Raw genomic sequence first — 14,418 nt, 5'->3', positions numbered from 1 at the left:
GACCATATTAAACGCAAGACTTAGTTCGAAAAGAAAGGTATTAACTCGACTTTTGTATGTTTCGAATCAAACATTACAGAAGTTCCTTCTAATACTTGGTGAATCGATTCTGGTACTTTAACTCATGTTACCAATAATATGCAGAGATTTTTTTCAATCTGGAAACCAAAAGAACATGAGAGATTCATCATTATGGGAAATTGTCTTAAAGTGAAAGTGATATTAGTGAGAACTTATCGTCTATGCTTAAAATGGGTCATATGATGGATCTTATTGACACATGTTATATTCCTACTATTTTTAGAAATTTAGTTTCTCTATCTAGAATTGATGAGTTAGGATATTATCTTTCTTTTAGTAATGGTAAACTTAGTATATTTTATGATTCAATAAAAGTTGGTTATGGAATTCTATGTGATGGTTTGTACAGAATTAATTTGGATCTTGAGTTTGTAAAGATATTATTGACCCTACAATCAAGTGTTAGATTGAAATATAGTTTTAATAATAAAAGATTTTCTATATTGTGGGTAGAAGGCATATCTCCAAGGAAAGAATTAAAAGATTAGTGAAAGATAATATTTTGAAATATTTATACTTCACTTATTTTGATATTTGTATAGATTGCATTAAGGGAAAGCAAACTAAACATATAAAAAAAAATGTCAAAAGAAGTAAAGAACTCCTTGAGATTATTCATACTGATATCTACGGACTACTTTATATTCCTTGTTTTAGTGGACAAAGATATTTCATCATATTTATAGATAACCTATCTAGATATGACTATGTTTATATAATAAATGAAAAGTCTCAAGTTGTTGATACTCTTGAAGTGTAAATAAATGAGGTCGAGAGACAATTAGATATAAAAGTTAAAATTGTTAGATCTGATAAGGGTGGTGAATTTTATGACAGATATGATGGATCTGGTCAAAATATTAGTTCTTTTGCTAGATTCCTAAAATAATTGGGATTTGTGCTCAATATGCATTTTCAGGTGTGCCACAATAGAACGATATTGCTAAAAGACGAAATCGCACTCTTTATGGATATGGTTAGGAGTATGATGAGTCATTCCTCTGTACTTGAGTCGATGTAGGGTGAAGCTCTTAGGACAATTATATACATCTTGAACAGGGTTCCTAGTAAGTCAGTTACATCAACCCCATTTGAGTTATGGATTGGTAGAAAGCCTAGTTTGAGACATTTATATATTTGGGGGTGTCCTGTAGAGATTAAAAATATTCAATCCACATGAAAAAAAAAAAAAGGGATCCAAGATTCATTTCTGGATATTTTATTAGTTATCCAAAAAAATCCAAGAAATATAAATTTTATTGCCCTACTCATAATACAAGGATAGTAGAATATGGTAATGCAAAATTCCTAAAAAATAGTGAAATCAGTGGGAGTGAAAAATCTTGAATGATCAATTTTGATATTGAGGAAATTCAAGTTAATTCTCCCATATCATCTCCTATTCAAAAGATTACTATTCCTCAAATTAATAAGAGCATTGACGATGGTGAACAACAAAATATCATCGAAGAACTCTCATATAATATTGATGTCGTCGCTGATGATCTTGTAGAACAATCACAATTGGCATTTTTTAGAAGATCTCAAAGGAAAAGAAAACATGTCATTTCTGATGATTATGTGGTATATCTACAAGAATCAGATTATGATATAGGAATAAAAAGAGACCTCTTATCGCTTTCACAAACTATAGAAAATAACGATTCTGAAAAATGGTATGATGAAATGAAAGAAGAGTTAAAATCAATGGTCCAAAATGGTGTCTGAGAACTCGTTGAATTACCCAATAATTATAAAAGAGTTGGTTATAAATAGGTCTTTAAGATAAAACGTGACTCAATAGTCAATATCGAGCGATATAAAGTCAGACTTACAGTTAAAGGTTTTTTTAAAAAAGAAGGTATCGACTATAATAAGACTTTTTCTTCAATTTATAGAAAGAACTCGTTGAGAATCGTCATAGTATTAGTAACTCATTATGATCTTAAGTTACATCAGATGGATATTGAAACAATATTTCTAAATGGAGATTTGGATGAGAAAATCTATATGAAACAACCTGAATGATTCATAAAAAGGGGAAAAGAAAGTTGGGCTTGTAAACTTAAGAAATCAATTTATGGCCTTAAACAAGCTTCCAAACAATGGTATATAAAGTTTTATAATATAATTACTTCTTTCGGATTTAAGGAAAATACTATTAATCAATGCATATATCTAAAGGTAAGTGGGAGCAAGTTTATTATATTGGTCTTATATGTGGATGATATTTTACTTGTCAGTAGTGATCTTGGTTTATTGCACGAAACCAAGATATTTCTCAACAAGAATTTTAAGATGGTTGATATGAATGAGGCAACCTATGTTATTAGCATTGAGATATTCAGGGATAGATCTCAAGGATTATTAGGATTATCTCAGAAATGATATATTAATCGTATCTTGGAGAGATTTAATATATAGCTTTGCTCAGTCAATAATATACCTATTACTAGAGGTGAAAATTTTAATTAAAACCAATGCCCGAAAAATGATTTAGAAAAGAATCAAATAAAGAATATTCCTTATGGGTGTGCAGTTAGAAGTCTATTATATACTCAAACCTGTATAAAACCAAATATTAGTTTTACAGTTGTAATGCTAGTAAGATACCAAAGCAACCCAGGAATGGAACATTGAAAGCTGCAAAGAAAGTAATGAGATATCTATAGGGGATGAAAGATTATATGCTCACATACAAGAGTTTAGATTAGCTTGAAGTGACATGATATTCAGATGCTGATTTTGTAAATTACCTCGATAGTAGGAAGTTTACTTCAGGATTTGTATTCATGTTAGCTGGTGGGACAATTTCTTGGAAAAGTACAAAGCAATCGCTTATTGCATCATCAACAATGTAAGTTAAATTTGTGGCATGCTTTGAGGCCACAAATTAAATTTTATGGCTGCGAAATTTCATATCAAGACTTGGTGTGATTAACTTAATTGTCAAGTCGCTAAAGATATTTTGTAATAGCATTGTAGTAGTTTTCTTCTTTAAGAATGACAAGTACCCTAGTGGTTCCAAACACATCAAGACAAAGTACTTGGTGGTTAAAGAAAGAGTATAGAAACAACAAGTATTAATTGAGAACCTAAGCATCACTATAATGATTGTTGATCCATTGACAAAAGCTTTACAGTGTAAAATATTTAAAGAACATGTTCTTAGAATGGGGCTTATGAGCAAGTCATAAAAGATATGGTGATGTTAGGTGGATGCTATTATTGACATTTTTCTACTTAATTAAAGTTATTTATTTGTACTATCCAGTTTACATTTATGTTTATGCATATTATAGTTGAATGTAATAACAGAATTATCTTGACAAAATAAATTACATAGGTCATTATGGACTATATTAGGAAAGACTAACAATATTGTAGTACATAGAAGAGAGTATGACATTGATGATATACAACCACTATGACTCGCATTGATAGTTGAACTTAATATAGTATTATTGTATTTATTGGACTTATTGACTTGTTTTAAAATTCATGACTATATATAAAATACTTTTCAAAATTATTTAAAATCTAATTAGGTAAAATTATTTTTAAATAAATTTTATTTTATTTATTTTGATTTTGAATATTTTTTTTGTATCTTATCAATTAATGGTCAAGTTGGAGAATGTTAGATTTTGTGACCTTTATAATTGGATAAGATATATATAATATAACTAATTTGATTATGATGATAGGCCAATGAAAAAGAAGTCTACTTAAAGTAGAATTCCTTAGGAAATAACCTTAATGAAATGAACTATCCTAATTACTTATTCTAGACCCTATGCTCTCGCTTATAAATAGACGGTACCCTTGCAGATCAAAACAGAGATATCTTTTTCATATGACATTAAAAGATACGCATTGTAAAACTAGATCTAATTATATTTGATTTCAATCCTAACATAAAAGATTGTTTTCGCGTTTAATATAGCATATTACAGATTTTATACTTACAAAATTTTGATTCCAAAACTAACTTAAACAATGAACTGCAAAAATACTTTTCAAGTAACTTTGTAAGATTCGATATCTCTCCAGTCGAACAAGTACAACATCTACTGAGATCAACGTGAGACAAATGCGAAAAAGGGATCTCGGTTGGTTGGTTTCAAATCTAACTTTCAGTTCAGATAATTATTTTTTTATTTAATATAATTATTATAAATTATATCAAAAAATATTATAATTTCTAGAAACATTATGGTGCAAAAAAAGTTATTTTGTTCATCTTAAGCAAACCTATGAATCTACACAAACCATCTCATCATTATTTCTTCTTAGTTAATCGGAGGTATTGCCAGGATTCAACGTATAAACAACTAATGACATGCTCGGATCCATCATGGTTCGACTTCCATAACCGGATCTTAGGATTCGAAAACGAAGCTGTAGCTTATCGGGATCGTGCTTTACGATTCACGTCCGGAAGATCGGATTCGGATTCGGATTCGGATTAAATTATGGTTTTGTCGCGATATGCATTATCCGATATCAACCCCCACCCCCCCATCCGTTAAATCTCGAAAGCCTCGGTGAGAAATGACTGCAGCGCCGGAAAGGAAGAAGAGGACGAGCTAAATAATCACGAGGTGGGGGACACGAAGCGGTAGTGGCTGGGCTACTGCTGCACAACCCCCCCACACCCTCTCTGGCTCGCTCTCATCCATCTCGCCGATTCGATTCTTCCACATCGTTTGGAGGAATTTGAGGCTCTCGGTTCTGTTGATCTCGCGATCTCGCGAAGGTATCTTTGCCTTTTTCTTTTCCCGTTCTCGATCGTCATCATTCGGTCACGATTCCTTTCTTCTTGGATTTGCTTTTTCTTTTTTCTTCGCGTTCTTGTCTTTTCCTTTTTCTCTTTCTTTTTTTCCTCCTGCATTTTGGATTTTTGATCATCATGGATCTTTTTCTTTGAAACCCTATTTCTCCTTATCTCGATGTGTTAAGCCCTGATCTTTCTGTTTGATCTTGGAAATATTCGGTATCATCTGCGCATTGTCTGAGATGTTTTCTTCCTCGATAATTTTTCTTCTCTTTTGCGCTGGGGTTTGCTCAAGTGGGCTGAGGGAGTGACCGCATCTTCGTACTTGCTGCCGGCTCAAAATGATCGGGAGTTTTATCACGAGAAGCCTTGCGTAAGTAATTAGGTCTTCGTAACCCTTAATTGCTCCCTTTCTTGAACAACGTAATGCGAGGGGCAAGGATAAATCAGATTGCGACTGGTTCTCGTGTGACAGGTTGATTCTTGGATATGCTTATCCAGCCTATGAATGCTTCAAGACGGTGGAGTTAAACAAGCCCGACATCGATCAGCTTCTGTTCTGGTGTCAGTACTGGTTTGTTCTTATCTCTTGTCAGCCGAACGAACCTGCATTCCTCTATCTCATCCTTCTGTCGGTTTTCAAGCTAAAAGTTTGTATTTTTGGGGGGGGTGATCTGTTTGTAGGATTTTAGTTGCTGCCTTGACTGTCTTTGAGAGAGTGGGCGACAATTTCATTTCATGGTATGGTAGCTCGAATTGGTTTGATGTGTCTTCTTTTGAGGCTTTGCCAAACATTTGACATGCTGAATCTTATCTCTTTAAATTGAAGGATACCAATGTACAGCGAAGCGAAATTGGCATTCTTTGTGTATCTCTGGTATCCCAAAACAAAGGTATAAACCCCAGTGATTGTTTCATTGTGTGTTATCCAGTGAACAATTTGGTTAAGGAGTATATGCATCTGTGGGCAGGGAACAACTTATGTTTATGAAACCTTCTTCCGCCCGTATGTGGCAAAGCATGAAAATGAAATAGATCGCAACTTGCTTGAGCTGAGAACAAGGGCTGGGGATATCATGGTCCTCTACTTCCAGAAAGTTGCAAGCTATGGTCAGACGAGGATTTTTGAAATCCTGCAGTATGTTGCTTCGCAATCACACTCACAATCATCAAGAACTCGTCCTGTTCAGGTTTTATTCTTCAGGCTATAAATTATTTTTTATTCCACTGATTTTTCCTATTTTATAATCTTGGCTCGTATGGATATCGTTCTAGAGATAGCTTTTCAGTAGCTTCTCTAGGACTTGTTTATATTTGTTGCCTATTATTCTCTATGGTAACCAAATAAAGTAGTTGCTGCAAATCATTCTACAGTCTATCGTGACATATTGTTCGTGGCAAACTATTAACACAAAGCATAATGTTATATTCTCTTCCTGTGGCTTTCAGATGGATAATTGAGGCTGCATGAGGTGTCCTTCTGTTGACCTATTTGGCTAAACAAAAACATAAAGTGTTGTTCTATGTTTGGGTGGTAAACTACTAGTAAAATATTTAGGCGAATTCCATTGAAGCCAACTTGGTCGGTGAAATCAATGTTTGCCTTAGATAAATAATTGTGTTTGCGGTAAATTTTGGTGATGACCATATCTTCCTTGGAGTATGTCACTTGGTCTAGCTAAGCAAATTTTTAGGACATTCTGCTGGCCAGTTCTTGCATCTACCTGTAAATATCCGTTAGATTCTCTATATTTGATCTATGTGGGTTAAATGAGTCAGTCTAAGCATTAAATTGCAGAGTATTGTTTTGATATTGTTCTGTTTATTAACAATAAAGTTAATTTTAAACTAGTTCATTTAACATGAGTACTGTAGACTTGTTAGAGTCCTTTTCTGTTTTACTATCCCACCAGCCAGCCCTCTGTGAGAGCAACTACAGAATTCATTGTAAGCTTCTTGCTTTGTGCTGGCTCTTAATCTCTAAATGCATTTTGGAAACAAAGGGTTGGTTCTCTTTCTACATGCTTAACGCCCGATTTAAGATGCTGCAATATATTGGACGTCTTTTGAGATGTGAGAAGTCTTTAATCCTTCAACATGTCATATAAGGTATTCTTTAGTTTAGTGGGCAAACGTTATTCGTATACATTAACCCATTTAAGCTTAGACTGCACCTGACTCAGGTACTGTTTACATTTGTTTGTCGATATTCCTCAATTAGATAGATGTGATGGAAGAGCACTTGTGACACAAAGACAAGGTACATTCAAATTAGATCTTGAATTAATACAGGTTGAGACAACTCAATTTTAGAGGGTCGAGTCGCATTGTTGGTTAAAATATAGGTGAGTTGTGAGACTTATAAGTCAACTGTAAGAAAGTTTTGAATGATTGAGATGTATACTTGGGTGAACATTTTACTGTTATTGGAAGGTTTTGTTAGTAATGGAAACGAAGCCCATAAAAAATGTTGGTTCTCTATTAATATAATAATTTATTGAGCAGGAACATAAAATAAGAGAGAGCTTTGGTTATAATTTTTGAATCTGAGCCCTTGCTGAGATATTTTTGGTTAAATTTTTTTCCTTGTAATTCTTCTTTATCTTTTGCATCCTTCTTAGTTGATTGTTTCTCGATTTATTGTGTATTTCCTATGATGTCTATCTATGTAAATAGTCTTCTTGTTTGGTGGCACCAAAATCTGAATCGCTAATTCCACAAGTCGTCACTCAAATCAATGTTTCTCCATTGCTGTATGTAGTTACCAAGCGTGCAAATCGAATCAAGATAACAAGGTTGAATATAAGTTTTTCATATATCTTTCGGGTTATATTGCTAACTTATGGTCTATTATGCCTCTGAGATAAATCTTGATCCCTATTAGCATAGCTAGTCATTGTTTTTTCACTCTTTTAAAGTCAGGTTATTTTTGACAGTTGGTTCGTTGTTACATAAATGATCAACAGTAAATAACAAGGGTTCCTTCTTCCCTAAGCCTGCCTGATGATAATAAATTATCGAATATGCTCTGAAAACCTTCTAATTTTAAACTAAAATTTTGCAAAATGTCATTTGTTATTGTGGAAAGTCATTGAAGATTATTGTGTTTTTTATGTTTGGTTGTGTTTTGAATTTTTCAATTATGTCCTTGTTATTCTAGGCCTAGCTCATTAATGTAATATAGCAATGTGTTATCATAGTCCAAGAAAACGAATTGAGGGTTCCATAAAATGAATTATAACGATTTAAATATGACATGTGATGTAGAATTTCATTCCTAGCAATAGTTTGGGTATTGAGAATGCCTTACGTAAAAGAAATAGTTATCAGCTGTGTATCTATTAAGTATTCATGATGGAGGATTGAGCACAACAGATTCAGAATTAGTGTACTGATGAGGTTTGAGTATGTTCTCCAGGGCTCGGAGAGCCTGGGGACTTAGAAGTGATAGACAAATACAAGAATGAGTGGATCTGAAAAGAATGATCTTTGATGAGCCTATGAATGGGTTGGGTCAGATCAGGTTGATGGGTAATGTCAACTAACTACCTACAGTGACTCATGCCTTACATCCAAATAGTCAAAATATTTTGATCCAAAGTCGACACATAAGTAGTAGGTCGAGTCAGGACACGTTGAAACTGGTCAGCTTGATGTTTCAATGCAGCTTTTTAAATAATTTATTAGCAAAAGAGTCTGGTCTGCATGAGGTGGGGTGGGGTCGGACCACATTATCTAGTAAACATGAGTGACACTTTTTTTTTTTTTGGTGAAACCAATAGGCCATCTTAAATGGGTGGGGTTGGACCACACCATCAAGGAAACATATGACTGGCCCTAATTTTATTTGTCGAACCAATGGACCATTTTAATTGGGTTGGGATGGATTAACCTAATGGTTTGGCCGTTTAGGTCATAAATTCCACTGCTATTTTTTTTAAAAGGCTTGAATCGGGTAAGTATTCCATTAATCTATTGATAAAAAGGGAAAATTGTGGTAAAGAAAGAAATACAAGAAAGAGATCCAAACAAACAAATAGAAAGTAATGGAAATAAGAAATAAAAATGGCAAGATCAAGCAAAGTCAATAATACTACAGAGTCCCCAAAGAAACATATTCCTCATTGGCGCACCAAACAACAACAAAAAAAAAACTCTTTCCAGAGGAGCCACATGTTAACCCAAGGCAGTGCTTTTGTGTGGGAACTACCTCATAATATTCAATATTCTCAACCAGGTCTCTGTATTGACCCTGAACCAAGTTACTAGAGTTCCATTTTTTCAGCTTTGTTACGCATTCCACAAGTTGGCTAAAGTTGATACAGCTGATGATTCCTGAACACACCCCTACTGTTCAATATTTTCGTAGGAGTAAAAGAACCAAGGTATAGCAAAATGGTCAACAAAAAAGTTTCAGTGTATAAGTGCATGCAAATAATGCCATATCATTCAACATACACTTGCCTTAAGAGTTTTAGGGCCCTATTATGATTTTCTGGTCTCTGCTATATGCAAGATTAGCAAAGGTCTAATAAAGAGTTCAGAGTGAAAACTAAGTTGGGTCTTCCTGCCTAAAGAAAGGCATCTTTTTGCAGTTGTTTAGGCGCGCGCGCGCACACACACACACATATATATATATATATATATACAAGTTAACTTAGATATATTCGTGTGGACACTATATCTACATTACTATACAAAGGCTAAATTTTTCCTTACTCATTTCCGGTTGTTTGTCCTCATTTTGACAAAGATATTTGTGATTGATGATCTTCCCCCTTTTATCTGTTATTCCTCTCTGCTGTGATGTTCTTCATCCATGTGCAAACAAGCTAGTCTTTTTTTCTTTTCTTTGTTTTCCAATTTGTTCACCTCGGATTTTTTTTGTGGTGTCTTCTCTTTATCATGTCTTTTTTTTTCTCTGTGATATTTTCATTTTCTTCTCGTACTTGTACTCTAGATGGAGTGATCCTAGGTCGCTGGGTAGTTTACATGCATAGGTGTCACCACATTTATTATGGTTGACATAATTGGAAAGGTGCTGCTGCTCCATGAATCATGTCTAAAATTTATCCTTTTGGGTCATGATATGTTTGATTTTATTTGGTAAAAGGTTAGTAATAATGTCATAGACTTTGTTAGTACTTTTGAATATTTACATGTTTGGATATGTAAAAATCCATAGGCATCCTTGAAACCGTTAGGTGTCAGGTTTCTCTCTGACAGATCTCTCTACAGTTTAAGTTATTTATTTGATCACCATCAGATAGCAGCATGCAGCCTAGTACTTGCTAGGAGTACAAATCTGATGCTGTGGGTCTTCACTATTGGAATAATCTTAATGTGCTATAAGGTTCCAAATAACAATTGAAGATCTAAGGGTAGAAGAGAGATCTAAGAGGGAATTGAAAGCTGGAGCGAGTTTCACAAGGAAAGAAGATAACCATGGTTATTAAGCCATAAAGAATTTCAAATTTTCATGCTCAATACATCATTAAGATTAATAGATTAATACATATAATATTATGCTAACAAAAGGAATTCTGGAAAAGAAAAGAATGTGTGTCATATAACAGCCTTAAAAACATGTATTAAATGTATGATGAAGTGCAATTCTATATGAGGAGGGGTACTTTGTCTAGACCAACATTTAATGACTTGGCAATTTGATTGCTTATTATGACACCTTAAGCATATAAGTAAGATGTATCGTTCCTGACATGAGTTGTATCGTTTATAATTGAAGGTCCCTCTCTCTTTTAGCAACATGATGCTTTTGTTTATACTGATGTAAACAATGGTGGATAACAGCGACAACCACAACAACCGATCCGTAGAACATCATCAACAACAGCTGCAAGGGAGCCCACGGAGCAACTTAAGCAGGCCAAAAGTATACCTTCCAGCCCTACCAAGAGCCAGCCTCAGGAACCCTTAAAGGCAGGTGTTACTCCGGCCGATGCTGTTGCTACCCAGCTCCCATCTTCGTCAGGCCTTCCCAGTCAACCCAATACCGAAACCACTACCCTTCAACCAACAGCTGGTGACAAGGAAGCACTGCAGGCTGGTGTGGCCAATACCACGGACAAAGAAAACCCACAGGAAGATGCTAATCCTCCCGTTCAAGAGAAACCCATCGAAGAAGCCATCCGTGTGACTCGTGCCAGACTTAGAAAGCGAGCTGCTACCGCTGGTCCATCGGCCCGCTAAAAGTATCGCTTGATTTCTGATCCATATTGGGAATTAATTTGTGAGACCATTTCCAGACTATCGCGGTTCCTGTAAATAACTTGGAAGCATCTTGAGACCGATGTTGGTAGACAAGTAGATTGTGTTTCTTTGATTTTGTTTTCTTTGTTTTTTTGGCCATAAACAATGCGTTGTGGCATTTCGATCATGCAAAGTAGTCATAATAGATTGTCTCTGAAGTTGAAAGTGACTCGTGATTCCGTGAATGGTGGCAACAGCGCTTGCAAGAGCGAGATTTCCGTGAATCGAATTCAGAATTATCTAGGGGTTGGAACGATAACAGGTTTTCGTTAGCTCCCTCTTATCGTTTTTAACTATGTATTTATGAAGTCTACTTTTGTATGGGAGTCTACAAACAATAAAAGGAGTTAACAAAGCCGTATAAATTACTGCTGCTAAAATCCTTGAAGAATCATCCACTGTCCACATTTCCCCAAATAATTGAAGTTGGCTAAAAATCTATCTAAGAAACCTGATGAACATACAACACCGTTTGGCAATTGCAGGAATGATAGTAAGACGTGCTCCCCTTTACACGTTTCATTGGTCCGTGAGCGTGGGACCCACCTGGTAGACATTTTAATGGCATACCACATTAATTAAATCACTAAAATTATTTTTATTAGCTGACGGGTCGGATGAATTGAACTGGACCGGGTCGAGGGATTTCTTGCCCGATCCAAAGTCGTCCATGGTCGGGGTGCGTCTTCCACGTGTATATATATATAGACACATCCGCGACGGAGGTGGTCTTTATTTCTTGCTCATCATCAGTTCGAGGCATAGTCTTTCCCCTGCTCTGGATGTCCTCTACCTCGTATCGCTTTCCCTTTGTCTTTCTTGATTTGATCTAATGTATCTTGTTGAAGGTTCTGCAGGACTCGATCATCTGCCCCGGTGTTCTTGGATCTGTGAGTCGGCGAATCGCAAAGTCTCGATCGCGTGTACGATTCTTGGATCGATCGTCCGTGCTCATAGAGACTGTGTTGAATTCGAGACTGTTGACGCGTCTGAATGACCTTAACCCTCTTTCCTTCTTGTCTGGATTTGAGCAAGACAGAGGCGCATGCTCTCGTCTTGATGCTGAACGGAAGGTGAATCCGATCGTCCTTGCCCTCGAAATGGTTTATTCCGTTGGATGGTTCTTCCCGTAGCCGTGAATTTGAGTTGTCTTGTTGTTTCTCCTCTCTCGTTCTTTTCTCTGTAATGTTGTTTTACGCTTTCACTGTTCAGAATGGTTCGGTTTCCCTCTCTCTCGAGATCAATCCGGTAAACTGCCGTGGTGCGTATGAGGCCAATGCATCACGGCCGTTAATTAGATGGGGTAAACCGGGATAATCAAACCATGGGTTTACAATCCGTTGCTGTTTGCGAGCAGGCAGGAGACACAAGCATGCTTGCGGGACCCACCCTATAGAGTTCTTATTTTATTCGAAATTTCAAATACATCCACATGGGTTGAATAAATAAGACGGGTTCGTAAGCCGACGGGTCGGATCGAGCGATTTCTCGCCCGACCCAAATCGGGCGCGCTTCCTTTCCCTATAAATATCTGCGAGGAAGGCGGTTGTGTCGGTTCTTTCCCCTTTCTTTGAGGCAGAGCTCAGGGAGAGCGCAGGGTTACTACCTCCTCCCCAATGCCGGTGATTCTTCTTTTCTGATTCGAAACCCTTTCGTGTGTTTTATCTTTCTTGATTCTGATCTGTGAGACGATCATGGACGAAGATCAACGACGGACCCGAGCATGTGCCTCGTCGGGGTTCTCGGATCGGCTTCAGATTCGTGATGTGTGTATGATCCAGACCCTAAATCTTCTCTCCTCTCTAGATGCTTTGTCTTCCGATCGTAAAAGGATGATGAAAGGGTAGCTCGGTTAGGCATCGATATCTTATATCATCAGTTGCTTGATTATGATAGCACATCTTTTCTTTTCTTTTGATGTTGTATGTATCAACATCTTTGTGTCAGGTACTCTAGCAAATTGTATTTGTAGAGATGATACTGTATCACCAAAGAAGTTAGTCTTGCAGGTGCATGGGAAGTTTATAAATTTTATTTGCTTCGTTTCTTGCTTACCTTTATCAGGATGTCTTTAGAGGTTTTAAGGTTTCATTTTATGCCTGTATTTTCTTGAAAGATGACTCGCTTCTCATGTTTATTTTGGTTCTCTCATTTTAGCAGTATCTAGCTCTTGTTGTTTGTTCCGTTTGATCAAACACTCCTTTAGCTAATTTATTGATGCATTCATCTCTTTCTTTGCTCCATTGGAGTTTTCTGTTTTATGTTTTGTATCTGGCCCCCCCTCGTAATTGTCTGATTTCGCATTATTCCAAATGGAATGATGGTGTCTGTTTGCAAAAGGTTCTGTTGGTTGGTCGCAATATAGACCTTCTAGCAAGGTGAATATTTTCTTAAAACGATTAGTTCCTTGCTTTTGCAGGATCAACTAAGTAGTCTGGAATCCAGATTTTGCTGACCCCAAATAGTTGTGGCATTAATTTTGTTATTATTAGAATATGGAGTCCAGATTTTGGCTTGGTGTTTAAACTTTTTGCATGTCGATAAATGAATGAAGGTATAAATTTAGTGTTTATAGTTTAACATTGTAGGTAATTGTGATTGTTTCATGTCTAAGTTATTTTTGTTTATTACAGTCATCATTATTGATGTAAGGCATACTTGTATATCAGATGTAACTTTTTCAAAAAGGAAGACATCCTTTTCTGTTCCAAAATTACAGTGCATAACATATGCTAGATTGGTTCTATTCTTGGTAGTTCTCTTGCATAGTCTCCAGTCTCCACTGCTATCTTTTTTCTCAAGGGGATATTTTTATTCTCTATGGTTCATGTTGCTTGTAGAAATGATCAAAATGGAGAACCTGTTTTTTTTTTGGCTAGTCATCTATTTTCCAGCTGGTAGAAATGGTCACCGTTCATGTGTTGTCTTTTGTTCCGCTTTGTTTCAGGATCAAATTTTCAAATGATCTACCCTGTTTAGCACGCGTTCTTAATTAGTTTCTACTTGAAGGGTGTTTTAGTTTATTTAGTTTTCTATTGGAATATCTTGATTTTGTTATTCTGATTCCAAACTGAATTCATCTACAATGTGTGTCTTGGAATTCTTCAGTTATGCAGTCTTTTGTAGAACATAATTGCGGTTGTTTTCTTATATCATATGACCTCCTCCTCACTTGGTTGCATAGTTCAATGTTGTATAACATTGCATTATTTGTGACACACTATGGGGGCAGTTATATATTGCCCAAAGATTAATCACAAGGAACAAACAGTAAATCAAAGATGACCTGC

General features: G+C 35.8%; 1 protein-coding gene and 1 long non-coding RNA gene across 2 annotated transcripts; both read left to right on the top strand.

Annotated features, from left to right (window-relative positions):
- The first annotated feature begins 4,618 nt into the window (after nucleotides 1-4,618).
- LOC135645904 (putative HVA22-like protein g) lies at nucleotides 4,619-11,297 on the top strand. The gene is made up of 7 exons (XM_065164803.1): nucleotides 4,619-4,840; nucleotides 5,154-5,231; nucleotides 5,334-5,432; nucleotides 5,543-5,599; nucleotides 5,688-5,751; nucleotides 5,830-6,048; nucleotides 10,670-11,297. Exons 2-7 carry the CDS (start codon nucleotides 5,200-5,202, stop codon nucleotides 11,066-11,068), a joined length of 870 nt encoding a protein of 289 aa, XP_065020875.1. The 5' UTR covers nucleotides 4,619-4,840; nucleotides 5,154-5,199; the 3' UTR covers nucleotides 11,069-11,297.
- Nucleotides 11,298-11,882: 585 nt separating this feature from the next.
- Nucleotides 11,883-14,299, top strand: LOC108953662 (uncharacterized). Its single transcript, XR_001979561.2, has 2 exons — nucleotides 11,883-12,750; nucleotides 12,833-14,299. It is a non-coding gene; the product is annotated as an uncharacterized LOC108953662 (long non-coding RNA).
- The last annotated feature ends 119 nt before the right edge of the window (nucleotides 14,300-14,418 follow it).

Source organism: Musa acuminata, chromosome BXJ3-8, assembly GCF_036884655.1.
Source record: "Musa acuminata AAA Group cultivar baxijiao chromosome BXJ3-8, Cavendish_Baxijiao_AAA, whole genome shotgun sequence".
Classification (NCBI taxonomy): domain Eukaryota; kingdom Viridiplantae; phylum Streptophyta; class Magnoliopsida; order Zingiberales; family Musaceae; genus Musa; species Musa acuminata.
Note: the sequence above shows the minus strand (reverse complement) of the source record. Positions and strands in the feature narration are given on the sequence as shown.